The 22,233-nt window shown below is 38.6% G+C and overlaps 1 protein-coding gene across 1 annotated transcript in view; it reads right to left on the minus strand.

The window, feature by feature from the left end:
* Positions 1–22,233, minus strand: part of THSD7B (thrombospondin type 1 domain containing 7B) — a 764,324-nt gene that overhangs the window by 48,638 nt on the left and 693,453 nt on the right. Inside the window, exons 17-18 of the mRNA XM_033860221.1 lie at positions 1,661–1,802; positions 141–256 (exon numbers count right to left, since the gene is read on the minus strand). Coding sequence (XP_033716112.1) covers positions 141–256; positions 1,661–1,802 — 258 coding nt within the window. The remainder of the gene's footprint in view (positions 1–140; positions 257–1,660; positions 1,803–22,233) is intronic.

Here is a 22,233-nt window from a genome sequence, read left to right on the forward strand (position 1 = left end):
CTCTAACTGAACCTAAGCTGTGATGAGAAGAAATCAGACTGTCATTTATATCAAGCATTGTGGAGGCTGCAGACCAATATTCAAAAAAATAAACAAACAAACAAAGCCATGGGTGCGGGATACAAGTATACACAACTCACCTGCTCACACTGGTCCACACTAACAGGCTTGCCATCACTGCGCACACAGCTCAGAAGGCGGGTCCTGACGCCTTGCCCACAGGTCGCATTTTCACTCAGCTGGCACGTGCTCCACTCTACAGGCACAGGGTCACCACACTGAGTTTCCAAGTTATGACCATGTGAGCAAAATACAACACACCTTTGATCCTCTGCATTGGTGGAGGAGAGTGTGCACAGAATCCTGAAACCACTTTCAAGTGGCTTCTAAAAGCATCCTGCAATTCTTTTATTGAAAAACAATCAATCAGATCACCAGATAACAATGTGGGCTACCTTCCTAAGTTTGGTTTCTTGAGGTCAAAAGCCAAGTAATTTTTAGAAACCATCTCATAGTTGGCTGAGGTAGGAAAAGAGAAACACTAAGCACAAGGGCAAGGAAAACCAGTTGGGAATCATCTATTTGCTGGGGATAATTGAGAGAGGAAAACACCAACAACAACAACCACCAGAAATGATGCTAGTCTTTGATGTAAACTTGAAGATGTTTTCAAGGAATAAACATAATTTTCTAAATCATTTGGTATATTTGGTACATTGGAGCCAAGAGAGGTACCCCAGAAGGGAAAGGGGGCAAGATATATGCACTATTTCAGGAACTCTCGTTTTAAGAAAATTATTCTCTCATGAGAGAAGCTTTTGTCAGTTTGGCTAATTGTATTACAAACTGGACACCAGGAGTTAGAATAAACCATCCCATGACTAATTCTTTTTAAAAAATCTTATTTTGTTGTTGTGGGTAGAAAAAAAAAAGATCCTAGATCATATACAGTAAGACCCTATCTAAGGAGATTTTTCATATGTGGTAGATGATCTAAGAGTTTAATAGGAAGAGCAAAGCCATATATAGTAAAATCAGCATTTTAAAGACATGCTCTTCCAGTAAAAGGAAATTTTACTGTATTTCTCAAAAATTATTATGAAAACTAATGATCCGAAGGACCTTTAACTAAAGAAAAAGGGAACATACGCCAGGTCAATGTTTACCTATAAAGACAATCAGACAGCCCCATAGAATTCCCTAGGAGGTTCTCTACACGAGAAATCTCGGTAGTGCCGCTGTGTCCTCCGTGGGGAATTAGTTTCAGGAAAAGGCTATTGTTTTGCCTCTGCAGGCATGTGGCCATTTGGTCATCAGTACTGAATTCTATGCTGAGACAACCGCTTCCACATTTCGTGGCATTCTGTGTGTCTGCCGCTCCAGGGAATGGCAGGGAGCAGATCAGCGTGACTACACAGTCCTCTGGTATCAGACACTGAGCCCTGTGGTGCCCAAGAGAAGCCCGAGCTGTGTCTGAATGAGGCCGTGGTGATTTTCAGTGCCTCTAAAGCATCCCTATCCAGTCAGGTCCCCCATTCATCCTGCGTGAGCCCCACAGAGCAAGTACAGCACGAGCTTGGCTTTCTTGAAATGACAAAAGCCATGGACCAGCTCCATTCTATGACAGCTTGGTTCCTTGCTTCGTGGTTTTCAACCGTACCTGTTAGATTGTACTGGAACTGGAAGCAATTTTCGTTGAGGAGGCAGGGCCGCACCTGTGAGTCTTCAGCGCACGTCCTTGAGCTCAGTGACGGCCTCAGCAGATGGCGGGTTCTTCTCTGCGTTGTGTGTGGATCACACGACTGTGAAGATCAAAGAGCAGGCAGAGTCAGAAAGGACCCCGTGTTTGTTGATAAATTCTACGTGCTTATCTGTATACACGGAGACACACGTACAGCAGCCACAGGGTAGAGACTGTTGAGAGTATGAAACAGAATATTTAGAAAATAAAACCATTATGGGATTCAATGTAAATAGTTTGGGGGGTTTTCACCTGACAGCTCTTTCTTGTTCTACATTACGATGAAGCCTACATTTCTATCTCCCATGTATAGGTAGGCACATGAGACTATTTTCATCCATTAAACACTCTCTATTCTAAAATTCGTCTGCCACGTAGCAAGAGACGCATGCATTTTGATGTTTCAATGAATGAAGAAAAGGAAGATAATGTCCCTTGTGCCCTCAGATAGTCTAGCCGAATAGAAATAATCACACAGAACATTTTAATGAGAAAATCATTTAAAAAAAAACAGAGAGAGGGAATTATGAAATCAATATTGCCGGTGTACCAAAACTTTTCTCTTATTTGGGAGGACCTCTGATCCACAGAAGATGAGCCACTGCATGCTGTTGCCATTTCAGCAAAATAAATGTACAGATATGAACTTCAAAGATCTCCTGCAAAAATCAAAATCTACCCAGGGGTCTCACATGTCCTCTTATAGCCTCAACTCATATGACATTCTTGAGCCAGGTAAAGCTACCTGCTACCTGTCATCCATCTGCTCTACTCACAGAGGACCTTCAGAAGTTCCCCCCTACTGGAATAATCTCCTTTCACGTGTCCTAAATCCTATACTTCTTCTTCTTTAGAACACTAACCAAGGCTTCATCGTTGACAGTCTTTCTCTTAAGAATGACAGATCCTTCTCTTCCTTCCTAAGCAACCCATGCTGAAGAGCACAGGCTTTGATTCTAAACATATACATATATGTTCCACCTGCCCTTACATGATCATTCTTTGTTTCTTTATTACTCTGTCTCCTTTTCTTTATAAACTCTTTGAAGGCATGATGGATCATGATTTCTACTTCCCATATCACTCCCTGAAAATCTTGGTATACATTTTACCCACAGTGGTTGTTCAATAAACACCATTAAATATGGTCACTACAACGTAATTCCAGACCCAGAAACCTCGGGCACATAGATGTTTAAGCCACAGGAAAAAGAAAAGTCTCTGAAGTGATGTCATCAAATCATCATTTCCATATTTGGGATGTTTTGTTTATTTTTTTATTCCTTTACCTTTTCAGATATTGTAGCAAGAACAACCTGTAAACTTAATCTTGGCTGTTAATCAAAATGATAATGTTGGATGGCACTGAAATATGCAGAAAAATGCCACAAAAGTCTCTTCTAATTTTAAATGTTTAGAGCCATTGAAACACATTTACTATCCATGTGGCTTTATAGTTAAATCGTCTGTCAATACTTTTAAAGTCATTTTATGTTTTAATTGTATCAGATTGTCTCTAGATGATCAAGAAGAGCCATTGAAATCAGGTAATTATTCTGCATTATCTGAAAAGGAATCCCATGCTAAATGCTTACAAATAATTTCTTATTAGTTCACCAATTTGTTCTCATGGGAAGGAATAATAACTTAAATGATTTACCAATGAAAGAAAATGAAAGTATCTTAAAAGATACTCCTGATTAGTGTTCCACTACTTTTCTACCTTATTAAAATCAATTAATGTTTGAACCAAAGGAGCATGTGTAAGGATTATGAACCTGTTTAGCCTAAACCATCAAATAAAGCAAAAGAGAAAATAACACACACAAACATGAACACACAATTGAAATTACTATGTAACCTTGAACAATTCACTTACATATTCTGTATCTTAGTTCTTCATCTAGACCTGGGTGAGAAAGGGGTTTGAAGAAGACAGGGGCATAATTTGATAGTCTTTAAGAATACCTTCCCTCAGACCTCATATGCGTATCAGTCTCTAGTCCGCTGGATATGCTTTTAAGATGATACCCTCTCTCTGCCTGTCATTCATAGCCATGTAGACTTTAATGATCACTTTCTAGAAATTAATATATTGAAAACCAACACTGCAGCTAACTGTCTTACTAACGCTATCCATAGAAACAGGCAAAGAAGAGGTGCAGATGACTGAAATCCACAAACACAATCCAACCTAATCTCAGGTGATATTTGTACATTCTACCTTTTAAAATTGCCCTAGTGCTGCTAACAGGTCATAGATTGACTTGGTGGGTCTCCTCACTCCTTTCTCTTCATTAGCTATTTATTGGAAGTTCATAAGATAATGAATAGGTCACTAGGGAGATGAGGGTGGGCTAAGAAAAAAAGAATGACAGAGGCAGCTTACACCCAGATGATTTCTTTATTGGATCAAGACTCTTCAGATATAAACTGGGATCTTTTCTCCCCTACAGTATTTATACAAAGACATACTGTCAACTTCCTGAATAGAGAAGTGAGAAACTGATGTGTTGATAACTAACTGAAAGTCAACTTTGGACCAGTCTCATTATAAAGGACAAAGTTATATAGCTAAAGTTTATTTGCTAGGGAAGGAGATGACCAATAAGAACCAGTAGAATCTGGTACATAAGCCCTTTTATGAGACTAGATTTTTGAACTCTGAAAACCAGCACTTACCTTAAAGTTCAATCCTTCATTACGACATTGTGCCTTCACACCTTTTGTTCTCTCTAGCAACAAGGCCTTTACCCCTGGACCTGACCTAAATATTTGTATTCATCTGTCAAAATTAAATCAGATATTCCCTCTGAGAGCCTCCACTGACTTCCCTGTACTCTTATAAATGGAATCACCACGTGTAGTAAACATTTGCACTGCACTAGTATTGATATGTGTGTATTCCTTCCCATGGGCTATTTGGAGAGCATGTGTCTTAATTTTCTTAGACATTGAGAGCCTTGTCCTGTGTCTGGCATACAGTATGTAAATAATAAATATTTGGTGGTGTAGGATAATTTGGTTCTTTCTGGGCGATAAGACCGGATTTTTGTAAGCTGCCATTAGCAGACAAAAGGTCAACCCTCGACCATGATCACACTGTCTAAATGTAAGGGTTCCCCATAGGTCTGTATGTCTGATAAAATGAGAATATAATATTTTCTCTCCTTCCCATACTTTTTCTATAAAATCCAAATGGTATTTCCCAGAATTACAGTCTATCATTAAACTAATAAATTATATCAGTAAATGAGTTTTTAATTTACTCATATAAAATAACAATTTAGATGATTTATCTTCAATAAATCCAACTAAGAATGTATAATTTGATACTTTTCTCACAACACTGAACTATTAACAATGACAGTTTAATAAAACCTGGCATAAATCCAGGTACCTGTGAATTGAAGTCGCTCTGTAAATTTCTTGTCTTGAGATAAGCATGACTCCCTAAGGCCTGGCCTTGTCAGCGCCCATCAGATATTGAAACCCAAGGCCTTTACTCTGTTACAGGGTATCTCTGATAATTCTGAGAGTGTCTCTCCCTCATTTAGCCAATTAGCCCTATTGTCAGTCAGTAGTTCTGCGTTCTGTCTTTCATGAGGCAAAAAATAAAAAAAAACCATTGCGATGCTTTGTAAGGAAATTTTTGAATGAAACTAAACCCTGATTCTCAAAGGTTGATAAGAGAAAACCTCTAGGATAGAAAAATTGCCTGAAAAATGTTACTCATGCCTCTCTTGTTTAAAATATTTCTCAGAGATTCTGAGAAACCCATTACAGGCATGAAAAATAAACGTTCTTTGTCTATCATAATGCAACAAAGAGAGCAAAGTCAAAACCATACAGACTATATGCTCAGTAAAATGAAGTGACAAGTTGTCTCCACAAACCTCAAACTATGAACAGGTGGGGACCAATGACTGAAGTTACGGAACTGTGTGAAATCAGCATCCAGCAGGAGAAAGAAGAAGGTAAAAATGGGCATCTGACATACCCAAGAATACCAAACTGGAAGACTAAACCTGGGAGTAGGAGATTTTTACATTCTCCAAAAGCAGATGACTATAAGGGATCCATGGAGAGATCAGTAGGTGATTATCAGTTTGGGCAAAGTTTCTCCTTACAGTAGTACTTCCACAAGGAAATGAGAAAGGATGAAAGAATTGGAAGGTTGCCATTTTGTGTTTCCTAAATGATAAAGAGTTTAGGCTTTGACCATCAATGATAGCCAAGCACATAAAAAGGGATAACCACACCTCGCGTGCCTCCTGAAGAAGAGCACATCTTCTATGGAGGAGTCTTGCCAAAGACCCGAATCTGATTAACTCTCTGCATCCAACTTCCAATTTATGGGAAATTCCAGGACAGGTGAACATGTTAAACTTCACCACGGGGATGCAATTTAAGAGACAGACTGGGAAATTCAATAGGAAAGGTGACCTGTTTCCTTACCAATAAATTGCTGGAAGTAAAAAAAGAAAGAAATGGAAGAAGCTAGATTAAAAGAGATTTGAAGACATACATAAAAACAAGCTTGAACTTAATGGCTAGCCCACACAGATTACAGATCTAAAGAAAAAGTAAGAAAAAAGATTATCATAGAAGTCTGTGCAGAGTTGCCTTTTGAGGGAAGTGAGGAGGTTATAAGCTACGAAGCTTTTTGTACGTCACTGGCAAGTTTCTATCTCCTAACCTGGGTGGCTACTTCAAGAGTGTTTACCTGATCATTAAACTGTACAGTTTGTTTTACATGGTTTTCTGTATTTGTGTTAAAATTAATATTTTAAAACATTTTAAAAAGTTATCTCTCCTATCATCCTTGGAAAATTTAGGTTTCTTTTCATTATGGGATTTGATATTCTCCTGATAGCAGTCTTTCCCGAAGTATGTCGTTTTCTACAGTGTGTTAACAGGAGCCGAGAGACAAGAGTTTCACAGTCAAACGCATTTAGGAAATACTGAGCTAAATAGTGCTAAACAAGGATCTTTGTAATAGATCTTTACTATGTTTTTACAGAGTCTTCTATTAAGGCATCAAAATCTGTTTTCTCCTCTCTTCCAGGGCACGGGAGTAGACCATATATCCCAGCCTTCCTTGCAGGTGGGCGTGACCAGGTAACTGAGTTTTGACAAATGAAAGGTAAGTAGGAGGCTATGTGTGACACCCCACCTCTCACCCCAAAACCTCCCACAGGCTTTCCTCTGTGCTCTTCACCCTCTCCAGGGATCTGGAACGGTGATAACTGGAATGGCTTTGAAAGCCAAGCTTGAAGATGGCAGACGCTCCATTAGCCTGGATCCCAGGATGACTGTGTCGGGCAGAGTGTCCTATCGCTACCATGAAATCCCACCTAGGACTGTTTGCTGGGAGATAAATAAAATTTTATTCCATTTCAACAGTTACAATTTGGGGTTGTTTTTGCAAATAATCTATTATTATACTATATATTGTGATTCTCTCAGAGTCTCAAACTTTTATGTATCCATTTAGCATTCCACATAACACATTTTGGGAAGCATGGACTTGCAGATTTTAAGATATAAATGAACAGGAAATTCTTCATAAATTACAAATGTATTAATTTATTATCCATATGAATCAGTTGCTCTCCTTAAGAACTCTTCTAGTAAGGTTTCCTTTCACTATTTTTTTTTTTGGCCATGCCATGCAGCTGTGGGATCTTAGTTCCCTGACCAGGGATTGAAGCCAGGCCCTCGGCAGTGAAAGTGCAGAGTCCTAACCACTGGACCCCCAGGGAATTCCCTCCATTTACTTTAAACAAATAGTTTTTGAGAAAACATTAAATGCAAGGCACTGTACCAATGAATAAAACATCATCTCAGGGAGGATTTTCCTTTTATGCTTTGGATTTCCAAGAGATCATGCCTTGTCTCCCCCATAGATTTACATTTTAGAAGCACATTTTAAGGGTTTAGAAGGAAATACAGTTTTTTCATCTTCCCTATAAAACAAAGGTGTTTACTAAATTTGCCTCTGAGGAAGTTAAGTTTAGTTTACTAATTTGTGTCTGTTGTAAGGGAAGGTAGCAGGTGAGATTGATCTAGGTCATCTGAAGAGGTGGTTTTTGCAAACTTCAAGTTATGACAAATTAGTGGGTTGTGAACACACTTTTAATAACTAATAATTTTATAGTGCTTACTATGTGCTGGTCACTGTTCTAAGTTCTCTAACTCATTTCATCCTCATAACAGCCTTGTAAGGTAGATATATTATTTTCCCCATTTTACTGATAGCACAGAATAGTTTAGTAATTTCATCAATATCACACAGCTAGAAAAGGGAAAAGCCAAGATTTCAACACCATCAGTCCAATACTACAGTCCATGTGGACTATGTTCTCAGTTTAGTGGGTAAAAATCAGCACTTTAAAAACTGACAGAGCATAGCATGGAATATGTCTGTCATATACTCAGGGTGAGAATTATTTCATGAAACTGTTATTTCTGAGACATATATATACATGTATGTGTGTGTATATATATATATATATATATATATATATATATACACACACACACACACATATATACATATCTCCAGAAGTAAGTGATGACGTATGTGATCATTTGTGATATAAAATGGATTTCTTACAGTGTGTCATGGCCGAAAATGTTTAAAAGCCACCAATCTAATAAAAAATGCTTATCAAAGGAACTTTTCCATTAGACTGTCATGATCATTGTTGCAAAACTGCTTTTTCCATTATGTAGGTATGTGGTTTTTATTTTCCAGGTATAAACTATTACTCTATTTAAGAGGTAGATGTTCATCCTATTTTTCATTCTACAGTATTTCTATCAAAAAACCTCTTTTATTCTTTAAATACCAGGATTAATTTCAGGATAGAACAATTATTAAGTTTTTATCTATAAAACCCACACTTGGTCTTCCCTGGTGGCGCAGTGGTTGAGAGTCCGCCTGCCGATGCAGGGGACACGGGTTCGTGCCCCGGTCCGGGAGGATCCCACGTGCCCCGGAGCAGCTGGGCCCGTGAGCCATGGCCACTGAGCCTGCGCATCCGGAGCCTGTGCTCCGCAACGGGAGAGGCCACAACAGTGACAGGCCCGCGTACCACACACACAAAAAAAAAAAAACCTCAGAAAAAAACAAAAATCAAACAAAACTCAGAAACCACTGTTCCCCATTTAGGCATGAGCTAATACACAGTGATCTTAGCCCTAAGGGGGTTCTCCCACAGTAAGGCACAAAGAACATTCCAGCACCTGTGATTTCACTCATCTCATCTAACGATCTGGGCATTCTCTTAACCTTAGCCAACCTCTTCGGCAGATACACCCAGTACTAGAGTAGTGGTTCTCCAAATGTAGTCCCAGTACCGTACCAGCTGCATCAACATCAACTGAGCACTTGTTATAAAGGCAAATTATGGATCCCATTCCAGACCCACTGAATCAAAAACTCTGGGTGGGGGAACCCCCAGCAACACCAGGGGTGGGCTTCAGCAACCTGTGTTTTAAGAAGCCCTCCAGGTGATTCTGATATACTCTGTAGTTTGAAAGCCACTGTCTTTGAACCACTGTTTGAACTTTCTATGTACGATAACAAACTCCTAATTTTCCATACCCCAGCATCTTCCTCTAGTCTTTCCTATCTTTTTCAATGGCAACTCCAGCCATCCAGAGGCTCGGGTCAAAAACTCCAGAGTCAGCTTTGATTCTTATTTACCTTACACCTTGTAACCACACCCTGAGTAGATCCTTTCAGCTCTAACTTCAGAGTAAAATCCATGATCCAGCTGCTTCTCATCCCCTGCACCAATCCTACCCTGGTCAAAGTCACCATCACCTTTCACTTAGATTATAACAATAAGCTCCTATCTGATTCTGCCCTTCCCATTCGATGATTATGTTGAACTATGGCACCAGAATTATCCTTTTAAAATAATGCAAGTTAGATCACTCCTCTCTGCCACACTCTTCAGTGATTTCCCAACTTAGCCTGAAAACCAAGTCCTTTCCTCGGGCCTACAAAGTCCTGCCCAGTCTGGCGCAGCACTGCGTGTGAATGCTCACGGCGTTCTATGCTCCCTGTACGTGGCTTCATAAACCACTTCCTAGTTGTTCCTGGACAGCTGCAAGCACTCTTTGTCTCAGGGCTTTTGTTCTTGCTGTTCCCTCTGCCTGCAATGCTCTTCCTCCCACATCTGCATGATTTGCCCCCTTACTTCTTTCAGGCTCCTGCACAAATGTTCTGCTACTTGAGAGGCTTTCTTTGAGCAGGCTATATAAAAACATCAGTAACTCTTCCATATCACTTTGTTTCCCTATAGATTTTTTCTTCTCCATATCACTTACTACTACCTGATATGCTATATACTAAGTGGGTGTTTCCTGATGTGTTTTGTTTGTTTTTAATTATCTCTCTCCCCTGTATCAGAACGTAAGCTCTGTGAGGCCTGGAACTCCTAGAGGAAAACATAGGCAGAACACTCTTTGACATAAATTGCAGTAATATTTTTTGGACCCATCTCCTTAAATAAAGGAAATAAAAACGAAAATAAACAAATGGGACCTGATTAAACTTAAAAGCTTTTGCACAGCAGAGGAAACTATTGACAAAATGAAAAGACAGCCTACTGAATGGGAGAAAATATTTGCAAATGATATGACCAATAAGGCATTAATATTCAACATATGTAAACAGCTCATACAATTTAACATCAAAAAAACAAACAAAAAAAACAATTAAAAAATGGGCAGAAGAACTGAACAGACATTTTGCCACAGAGGAAATGCAGATGGCCAACAGGCCTATGAAAAGATGCTCAACATGACTCATCATCATGGAAATGCAAATCAAAACCACAAGATATTCTCATTGATTCCTGATATTTCCAGTACCTGGAATATGCCCAGGCCCATGAAAAATACTCAATAAATAGATTTTCACAAACTGTGTATTAGTGAGTGACAACCCACACCTTGCAAGGGCACTCTGGCCTTCTCATTGGCTCAAACAGAAAAAGCATTTATCACTTAGTCTCTCCAGGACTTTGGGATATGTAATGAGTCAGATGAGATTAATGAATGTAAGCATTCTGAGTTCTGGAAATTTTGGATTTTGCAAGTGCAGGGTACTCTTATTATTACTGTAGTTTGCACAGGTCAAAAGATAGCATACAACAAAGGAATATTTACTATGACATCATAGCAAACATGATCACAAATTAAAATACTGTAAACTAAAATTACCGGTCAATCAGAAGGGCCACAGGTTAAATTCCTGGGTCCTACAATGATTGGCTCTGTTTCTTCTGATACTTTACCCTAGATGTGAGGGGTCCAAAAAGATATGCAAACCTATGTATAGCAGAATAGCCTCTTAGAGCTTCTGCTTGTCTTTCGAGAGATTAAATGGATAATAACAATAGAGACTGAGACTATATTCTGGATGTGGCCCTATCCCCCAAATAATAGCAAAAGGCAACATTTATAGTATGAAGACATACCTAGCATTGTGTGGTGAACATTCCGTGAGATTATCTCCTTAAAGCCCTTCAACCTCCCAGTGATCTAGGTGTATTTTGAAGATCCTTGTTTTTACAGATGATAACACTGAAGGTCAAAGAATAAAACAACTTTATAGTAGGTGCTCCAATCAGGATTTATATCTGGCAGGGCCCTTTGTCCCTCAGTATCTTCAACTGTTCTGCTTGAAAAGTAGCAGTATTTGTGGACCATGTTGAGGTGGGGACAGTGGCTAAAACAAGGCATCACAGTTTCACTGTGGTTATAGTGACTGTGGTTGTTGTGACTGCTATTTATTTTAACCTGGAAAACATTTAGTATGGACAATGGTAATGAGAGATGGAAAGGAGAGAGAGAACAGACACAAGGAACTATGGCTTATAAACCAACCAAAAAGCCAGGCAAATCACAGACTGAAGAATGGGAGAGTCAAGCTAAGGTTAGGACAACAAATAAGGCTTCCTGCCTGCCTTTGAGGAGCCTGCAGTTCATGAAAGATATTCCCAGTCTAGAGGCTGGCTCGTCAGATTTAGGGAGTTAATTGGAAGGAGTACCAGACACGTGTCTTAGTATAATGGGACTGACAAGAGCAGGGGCAGAAGCTACGATATCATCAAGATGATATAATGTTCCCGGGAAGGCTTTGCCGGACCATTGCAAAGAGGAAGTTAGGATGACACATAAATATCAGGAGATTTTTGCTTAGCTAAGATGTTTGGGTAAAAATTTTATAATGGTCAGGGACAACCCCACATAGTTCTTTCGGCTGGTATTTTATGACACCAAGGAGTTGTGAAGGTACATATTTATAACCCAATCAGAGGCCTTGGAACAGATGAGTGATGTATGGCATATCCAATCAGAGAATGCTACTGTCACCTATTTATATTATTGCTGGGGCTTGGGAATGAAGAAAGGAGAATGGCCTAAACACAAGCCAAAATACTTTCAAAGTCATGAAAGAGAAAGAAAGATGGAAGAGACTTAAATATGCTTAGTGAATGCAGTATGGTTTGGAGCCTGTAATGAAAGGAATGGAAATGCTACAGAGGGCATTATTTTGACCACTGAGAACATGGGAATATGGCCTACAGTTAGCTATAAGTATTGTGTCAATATGGCCTACAGATTAGCTATAAGTATTGTGTCAATAGTCAAGAATTCCTTCACTATTCTGTGATTATGTTAGAAAATATCCTTGTACTTAGGAAATGCATACTGAATTAACAATATTATGGTGCAAAGGGGCATGATGCCTTCCTCATATGCTTAAATGGTTCAGAAGTAATAATAGGGTGTGTATGTACGTACACATATACCATTATGTTTTCATGTGTGTGTGTGTAGGGGAGCAGAGAGAGTTAATAAAGCTTAGGTGGCTAACTTCAAGATTGAGGTTATGAAGTTTTTATAAATTTGAAATATTTCTAAATAATTTTTGTTCAGTAAGAGAACTATAAATGACACTGGCACACCAATGTTCAGGAGACACTAATGAATGTCATAAATGAAGCTCAATTCATAGCCATCTCTTTGGCACCCAGAGGATCCTAGGCAACTCCTACTTGAATTGAGGGCAGATAAACTCCTAATCTCAATCTCAATCACTCTCCCTCTCCTTGCTTTCCTTCTCTCCTTCTCCTTCTTCCTTTTTAAAAAATGTCCCATGTGATGCTTACCTCTCTTTCTTTACTCTAAACTCCAACCATTCAAGGACCAAATAAAAAGACAAGCCAGACTAAGCAATAAACTGCACTGGGGCTCCTGGCCTATAATGGGCCCCAGGATGCCATCTGGAATGAGAATCCCAGGATAAAAGGTTTGGTCTCTGTCAGCAGTGTAGGAGTGCCGGACCCCTCTTTCGACCCCAGAGAGACTGAATGAAAGTCAATTCTCTGATATTTTTGTGCCCCATTCCATTTCCAGTCCCCACCATAAACTAAAGAAAAGGGGTCCATCACTGCATCAACAGAATGTGTCAGGGATCTCATTCTCCACTTTTGCCTTTCCTCTCCCACCGAAGAGTACTGGGCCCCTTTCCTCTCAGAAGTATCTTATCCTCTGGTAGCCAAAGTCATTTGACCTGCTAGAGGAAGAAGTGTTATCAAGTTCTGTACACGGGGCTAACGACATAGAGGGCGCCCGCACGGCACTCTGATCTGGGTTCATTCTTCCTAGTCATACCATTGCTCTAGGCTCTCACTCACACTGAATCTTTTCTTCCTTTTTTCCCCTCCTTCCCCATCACTCCTCTCCTCTCCTTTGCCGAACTAAACCTTACCCATCTCTGAGATTTCCTAAGAATGTTCTCTCCCTGGAAAACTTCCCTGATCCTCCCAGAGGTTAGAAAATGTGCCAACGTATGCTCTCATCACACCCTTCGCTTTTTCCCTATTAACAGCTTCTACTCTGTTGAAATGGATTAGGAATTTTCTGCATTCCCCATTAGACTGGAGGTTCCATGAGGACACGGAATCTTCACTGCCACAGCCCCAATGCTTAATATAGCATTTATCACAGAGGAGGCACTTAATACTGGTATTCACATAATACTTACAATTTATTTTTGTACTTATATGCTAGACACTGTGTTAAATGATTTACACATATCAGTCACCACTCTAACTTCTGAGATGTGCACTACGATTCCAACTATTTAACTTCCTGAGGTTAAATAACTTGCCTGAAGTGCCAGTACTAAGAAGGGAAACAAGGAGGAAAGAAAATACAGTGCATTGGGGATGCTTCTAAGGCTCAGACTTATTTCCCACAACTGTTATTCAGCATTGCTCTGTACCTAATGCTTGCCTCTCAACATGGAAATGAGGATCTCCAAAATAGACATGCAACCAAATTGCATTTTATCTGGGCACCTCCTGGAATGGGGGAAAAATCTGCAGGAGGAGACTATGGTCTCCATAAAATCTGTAATTATAAACTAATTTTAAGGTTAAAAACGCCCACAGTATTTCTACCTGCAAGTACTATTATTTTTCTCTATTACTACCATGTAGCGAATATAGTATTTTAAAACTTAAAAAAAAAAAAACCCTGCAAATATGAAAACCTAAGGAATACTAATAGGATATGATGAATCTAATATAGTCAAACACATTACATCCTTCTTTAAGAAACCATAGTTCACTTGAAATTATTCATAGGGAGTTTTCAAGGTAATATGTATATTGTGACCAAAATGGAAAGGAAGTTAAGACTTGGAGAGGAACACATAAATTTTAAAAAGCTGAAGTGTGTACAAAAATCAGCAAGAGAGCTCTCTGTCCATTAAGACCCGTCAGACATAACCATTTTACGGAGAGGTTCCCTGGCAATCAGTGCTGTAGTGCACCGTAAGAGAAATTATTTTTTCACATTTTTTTTCCCATGTAACCAACCTGGGGGATTAAAACGATGCAAAGGAGGACCTGTAGGATAACCCTCTGGTTCTATAAACACATGTTTAAAATTCAAAGTGAAAACCTGGCCTTTTCTTCTTGGACATGAAACATACATTTGGGATGGAATAGAAATCACAAGTAAAATGGAATACGGATCACAAACCTGAGTTCAAAACCATTAATACATAGTAGTTTCACAGGAAAGTTAATAAAAGCCATCATAATAATGAAATATCATTGACAGTGAAGACAGATCTCACATAGATCAAAGAGGAACTGAGTCATTTCAGAAAATTAAATTTTATAGTTCACTATTTTAAAAAGTTGAAATAGTTGCTCTTTTCATACTTTTTGAAGAAAACTTTGTACCTACTTTCAGAAAGCTATGAGCAGGGCTTCCCTGGTGGCGCAGTGGTTGAGAATCTGCCTGCCAATGCAGGGGACACAGGTTCGAGCCCTGGTCTGGGAAGATCCCACATGCCGTGGAGCAACTAGGCCCGTGAGCCACAGCTACTGAGCCTGTGCGTCTGGAGCCTGTGCTCCACAACAAGAGAGGCCGCAATAGTGAGAGGCCCGCGCACTGCGATGAAGAGTGGCCCCCGCTTGCCACAACTGGAGAAAGCCCTCACACAGAAACGAAGACCCAACACAGCCATAAATAAATAAATAAATAATTTAAAAAAAAGAAAGCTATGAGCAATTACAAATATTTATTATAAGTGAATTTGGGCTCTGCCTCTGATGTTTTTAAACATTACTAATGCTTTTAAATATTACTAATTTTTGATGTACTTGTAATGCCAATAAAATCATATTTGATACTCCAGAAAGCAGTTATTATACACACTTTTACAGACTAGTAAACAGAGCTTCAAAGAGTGTCAGCAGCCTGTCAAAGTGACACAACATAAAAAGCAGAACAGAAATCAGAACCTCAATGTCCCCTCTTTGCTGTCTTCCTGAATGTCAAGAACTGCATCAAGTACTTTTTGTTTAAATTTGCTAACACCAACATATTCATTTATTAAACAAATTATTTTCATCCAGTACTATCTTTATATGTCTGCTTTATGAACAATGTTTTACCAATATTCATTCAATACCAAGAAGACTAATATTATTATTCTAACAGTGGCTAATTAGTCTTCATTTCCCCGTTTTAAATTATATGGGTGACTAAAATCCTCCAAGTATACTTCAATGATCTGGATGCTCCTATATCAAAACTGTCCTATAAAGAAAGAGATTTTTCAGAACCTATGTTAGCACATGGTGATTATGAAGCAGGCACTGGCAGAAGTCAATTTCCTTAAAAACCTGAAGTCATTGCCTCCATAAATAAATAAATGTCATTTTCCTGTGTCTTTGCTTCTTCACTCATTGATTTACCCTATGTGTAATTCACAATGAAGTCAAGACAGTGAAATGAGATCAGATTGAGAGTACTGTGAAGAACAAAAAGCATTCTACAAATACAAAGGAGTGCTGTCCGCACTGCAACTGGGGGGGCACTCAAGTGAGGGGGGAGCTCATTCTGGGCTGTGCCGAGAGACAGCAGTTCAGCAAAGCATCATCTGAATGAAAACCAAGAGCTAGCAAGTTCCAACTCATCACCAATTACCTGAAGGTTGGAGCCACTCAATCAAGTGCCAACAGAAACAAATTGAAAACTGGTGGAGCACAAAACAGATGGCAGTCAGACAGACCCTGGAATGTGAGTTAGTGAGCATGAGAAGGGCTGATGTCCGTTGAAGCAGCGTCTTTGGGGAGGGTAGACGCACATGTGTGGTGTGGCACTAACAGCCCCATTGCAAGGAATCTCTCTACTCCCTATTGCCACAGACTCAGAAATAAGTAATATTTTTTTTAACATCTTTATTGGAGTATAATTTCTTTACAATGGTGTATTAGTTTCTGATTTATAACAAAGTGAATCAGTTACACATATACATATGTTCCCATATCTCTTCCCTCTTGCGTCTCCCTCCCTCCCACCCTCCCTATCCCACCCCTCTAGGTGGTCAAAAACTACCTAGCTGATCTCCCTGTGCTACGTGGCTGCTTCCCACTAGCTATCTATTTTACATTTGGTAGTGTATATATGTCCATGCCTCTCTCTCACTTTGTCACAGCTTACGCTTCCCCCTCCCCCTATCCTCAAGTCCATGCTCTAGTAGGTCTGTGTCTTTATTCTCGTCTTACCCCTAGGTTCTTCATGACCTATTTTTTTTCTTCTTCTTAGATTCCATATGTATGTGTTAGCATACAGTAACTGAAACCATTTCCACTAAGATCAGGAAGAAGACAAGGTTGCCCACTCTCACCACTCTTATTCAACATAGTTTTGGAAGTTTTAGCCACAGCAATCAGAGAAGAAAAAGAAATAAAAGGAATCCAAATCAGAAAAGAAGAAGTAAAGCTGTCACTGTTTGCAGATGACATGATACTATACATAGAGGATCCTAAAGATGCTACCAGAAAACTACTAGAGCTAATCAATGAATTTGGTAAAGTAGCAGGATACAAAATTAATGCACAGAAATCTCTGGTGTCCTTATACACTAGTGATGAAAAATCTGAAAGTGAAATTAAGAAAACACTCCCATTTACCACTGCAACAAAAAGAATAAAATATCTAGGAATAAACCTACCTAAGGAGACAAAAGGCCTGTATGCAGAAACTTATAAGACACTGATGAAAGAAATTAAAGATGATACAAATAGATGGAGAGATATACCATGTTCTTGGATTGGAAAAATCAACATTGTGAAAATGACTCTACTACCCAATGCAATCTACAGCTTCAATGCAATCCCTATCAAACTACCAATGACATTTTTCACAGAACTAGAACAAAAAATTTCACAATTTGTATGGAAACACAAAAGACCCCGAATAGCCAAAGCAATCTTGAGAACAAAAAACGGAGCTGGGGGAATCAGGCTCCCTGACTTCAGACTTTGTAGCTATACTACAAAGCTACAGTCATCAAGACAGTATGGTACTGGCACAAAAACAGAAACATAGATCAATGGAACAGGACAGAAAGCCCAGAGATAAACCCACGCACATATGGTCACCTTATCTTTGATAAAGGAGGCAAGAATATACAGTGGAGAAAAGACAGCCTCTTCAATAAGTGATGCTGGGAAAACTGGACACTTACATTTAAAAGTATGAAATTAGAACACTCCCTAACACCATACAAAAAAATAAACTCAAAATGGATTAAAGACCTAAATGTAAGGCCAGACACTATGAAACTCTTAGAGGAAAACATAGGCAGAAAACTCTATGACATAAATCACAGCAAGATACTTTTTGACCCACCTCCTAGAGAAATGGAAATAAAAACAGAAAGAAATAAGCAATACTTTTAAAGGATAATTTAAAGTGTATGCCGTCAAGAAGCCTGGTGTGCTCTCTTAGCCTGGAGGCCCAATGCAACCAGAAAGAGGCAAAGGAAAGCAACAGCGGTAAACGTGTGAGGGAGCAGATCACTGCAAGTTTGGAAACTCAAGCACGTTAACGGAGGCACAGTTTCAGAGCATTCTACTGAATAGACATGATGAATTTTCATAAGAATAGAAGAGCTTACCATAGTTATGAACAAATAGGTCAAGTTGAAAGAACACAGATGCTGGCTTTTGAAATAGGCTCAATTTCAAATTCGGACTCTGCAACCTCAGGTATTATGAGTATAATTATTTATTCTACTTCTGTATCTTTCACTTTCATCCCTAATAAAAGAAGGCTATATTATGAGTATTAAATGATATAATGCTTACCAAATGCCTAGCACAGAGAAACACTTTTTTTTCGCCCTTATTTACAGGAGTGGTTCCAAGGATATAATTGAAATCAGTGGGCTATATTGTTTCCAAAGCTGAATGCCCATTTTACTTCTGATGTGTCCTAAATTCTAATAAAATTGATGGCGTCCAGAGGAGACAAAATGTGTCTGCATTGGTTCCCATATGATAATGTGGGGGGGGGGGAGCGGGAAGAAGGAGGAGGAGGGAGGAGAAGAAGAAAGGGGAGAAGAGAGAGCACAAAGGAAGCTTAAAGGCATTGGAAAATGGTTACCCCCTGTGACTACAAGCCTACAGGGAATTCCCGAGTCTTCCAAGAAGGATGGCTTTGTACGGAAAGGGCAAAAGGATACCTGAGTGAGTGACCCAGCTGTGAACAGGGAGTCACTCCATATGCTTCTGGTGGATTCTTTCCTATTATATATTAAACCCTCTACCTTCTATTAAAAAGTAAAGCTTTATAAAAGCATTCAAAATGAATTTCTTTGAGCTAGATGTTTGCCGATCTAGCTCATATGAGAAGGGAGAATAAAAAAAACAAGAGAAAAATCTCCAAGGTTTTCTTTGGAGAGTTGCAAATCATTGAATTATGAATTACACAGGTATTTACAAGCTTGGCCTACGTAGAGTATAGTAATCTATAAATGCTGTGCAAGTGATTTATGGCACAACTGTTCTAACACATTAACAATAGCAGGAAATAGATTTAATTTGTTCTCAGGGAGGCATATTTACATTATTCACAACAAGCCATTTACAGGGAAATGTGCAACCCTTAAACTAAAGTGAATGCATCTCTAGTGGGCTTTGAACAGTAATAACTGTCTAATAAATGCTTGTAACCTAACTTACTGTACAGCCAATGTAAATGTTCACTAGCTATCCTGTAAGCACTTTATTCTCTGAATTAGCAAACAGCTGTGGGACGCATGGCAGAATCTGTAATCTGACGAAGTTCTCTGAGTACTGAATGATAAAGAACCTACTTTCCTTGCTGAGATTTTGCTAAAGTGTGCAAAAGAAAACAGTCTTTTATTCCTGATCCTATATTCTAGATTTTTCAGATGTAGCAGAATGATATATTTCAAGATTCTGAAGATCTCTAAGCATATGTGGCAACTGTCTGAAAATGTACCACCTGGCAGACTACCATGGCATTGGACTAATTTGCATTCTACTGCACCAAGACAAAAAAGCTGTCATAAAATTTATCCTGTTTTTATAGCTCCCATATATCTTACTTTTTCAAAGTTGTGCTGAGATTTACTCTTAAACTACCCCTAACATTAGGTACTTCCAATATACTAATCTCCATTCTACCAAATTTCAAAACCACACAACACATTACCTCATACTCATGATTCTGGAACCTGGACTACCAGAAATACTAGTTTCAAACGTTTTTTTAACTTTTTGTGTGTGTGAAATACCATATAACAGCTTAAATATTTATGAAAGCAACAAACGTTATAATTCTTATATTCTATTGTTTCTATGGCAATGCACGTTCTGTAGCATCTCTGAAACTTATACATGCTCATCTTGCTTTTATGATTACTACCTCACTTCAAACCTTTATAAATAATGTCAAATATATAGTAATGGGGGAGTAAATGTATTGATCAAAACACTGTTACTGGACCATAGAAAACACCACACACTGCTACCAATTGTGAAGAGAAATGAAGAAGAAGGTTCTTTAAAAAACTAAAAATAGAAGTACCATATGATCGAGCAATCTCACTCCTGGGCATATATCCAGAGAAAACCATAGTTCAAAAAGATACATGCACCCCTATGTTCATAGCAGCATTATTCACAATAGCCAAGACATGGAAGCACCCTAATTTTCCATAGACAGATGAATGGATAAAGAAGATGTGGTACATATATACAATGGAATATTAATCAGTCATAAAAAAGGATGAAATAATGCCATTTGCAGCAACATGGATGGACCTAGAAATTATCATACTAAGAGAAGTGAGTCAGGCAGAGAAAGACATATATCATAGGATATCACTCGTATGTGAAATCTAATTTTGAAAAAGATACAAATAAACTTATTTACAGAACAGAAACAGACTTACAGATATTGAAAACAAACTTATGGTTACCAAAGGTGAAACATGGGTGGGGAGGGATAAATCAGAAGCTTTGGATTAACACACACACAACATTGTATACAAGATAGATAACCAATAAGGACCTACTATCTAACACAGGGAACTCTACTCACTATTCTGTGATAACCTATATGAGAAAAGAATCTGAAAAAGAATGAACGTATCTTTATGTATAACTGAATCATTTTGCTGTACACCTGAAACTAACACAACGTTGGAAATCAACTATATTCCAATAATATTTAAAAAGAAGAAAAAAAGAAAAAAAAAGAAGAAAGAGGAAGAAGAATAATATGAAGAGGAAAAGGAAAAGAAGGAAGAGAAGGGGAAAGAAGAAGGGGGAGGGGAGAAGTCAGAAGAGGAGGAACAAGATGAAACGGGGGATGGGAAGGGAAGGGGAGAGAACAAAGAGAGAAGGAAGAAAAGAAGAAAAATAAAAGAAGCTATACATGTTAGAAACTCATAGCACAACTCAATTTGTGTGCACTTTGATTAATGTGACTGAAGTCAGTTAATTTTATTTCAATGTAAGATAAGTACAAGTTGAGATACAGCTAGGAACTGTTTGATACTTGATCAGAGTCTGTTTAACTATGAGGATAAGATTTTGGTTTCAGGAGCATTACCTGCTTATCTGAGCAATCAGAAAATGATGTTGGAACACAGCTAAATGACGTGCCATTAAAGGAATATTTTTAATGGAAGTCTTTAAGAAGTGTGCAGTTTTCAAAACATACTAATTCTATATGCTGGCAATTTAAAAATAATTCCTTAATTTGCCATGCAAAACCTTTGTTCTCTGTTCCCATTTAGATGAATCCCTGCAGTTTGTTAATAGCTACACCGTACTTGAGGTAAGACACATTCTGCCCTGTCCATGGAGGATGCTATATCATACAGTATGTATTCTTGCTTTTTGCCCGTGTTTGATGACTTGATCATCTTTCTCAGCTTCTTGGGTTTACAATGATCTCATGACCCCACAATAAGATTTAAAGGCTGAAATATATTTGACTATTTTGTATTGCTCTCTGTTTTTGCCACTTGTACCATTATTCAATACTTAATAATTTGAACTTAAATATTAAATAGACATCTAATATAACCTTCCCCTAAAGGAGTTTGTAATAAATTACATTATTTTAAGAAGTTTTGTGTGACTAATACATCATTCATGATGCATCTATACCTATGTTCATTACCGTATGTGTAAATGTGTGTATGTGTATTTTTTAAATCAGATTCCTCATAAAGGACAATCAGCAAAAAGGGATATTAGCTTATATATAAAAGATCGTTCATTCTGATCAAAGTGAAAGTTGAGTTCTCCCAAACCAAGCCAATATAGTAAATATTTACTTAAATTGCTCTGGATCAATATTTGAAAAAGTTTTAAGTTAAACTGATTTGGAAATATACAAACAAGACAACAAAAGTGTTAGGAATCAGAAAGTTTTTTTTTTTTTTTTTTTTTTTTTTGGCGGTACACGGGCCTCTCACTGTTGTGGCCTCTCCCGTTGCGGAGCACAGGCTCCGGACACGCAGGCTCAGTGGCCATGGCTCACGGGCCCAGCTGCTCCGTGGCATGTGGGATATTCCCGGACGGGGGCACGAACCCACGTCCCCTGCATCGGCAGGC

This window comes from Tursiops truncatus, chromosome 7 (assembly GCF_011762595.2).
Source record: "Tursiops truncatus isolate mTurTru1 chromosome 7, mTurTru1.mat.Y, whole genome shotgun sequence".
NCBI classification, from domain to species: Eukaryota; Metazoa; Chordata; class Mammalia; order Artiodactyla; family Delphinidae; genus Tursiops; species Tursiops truncatus.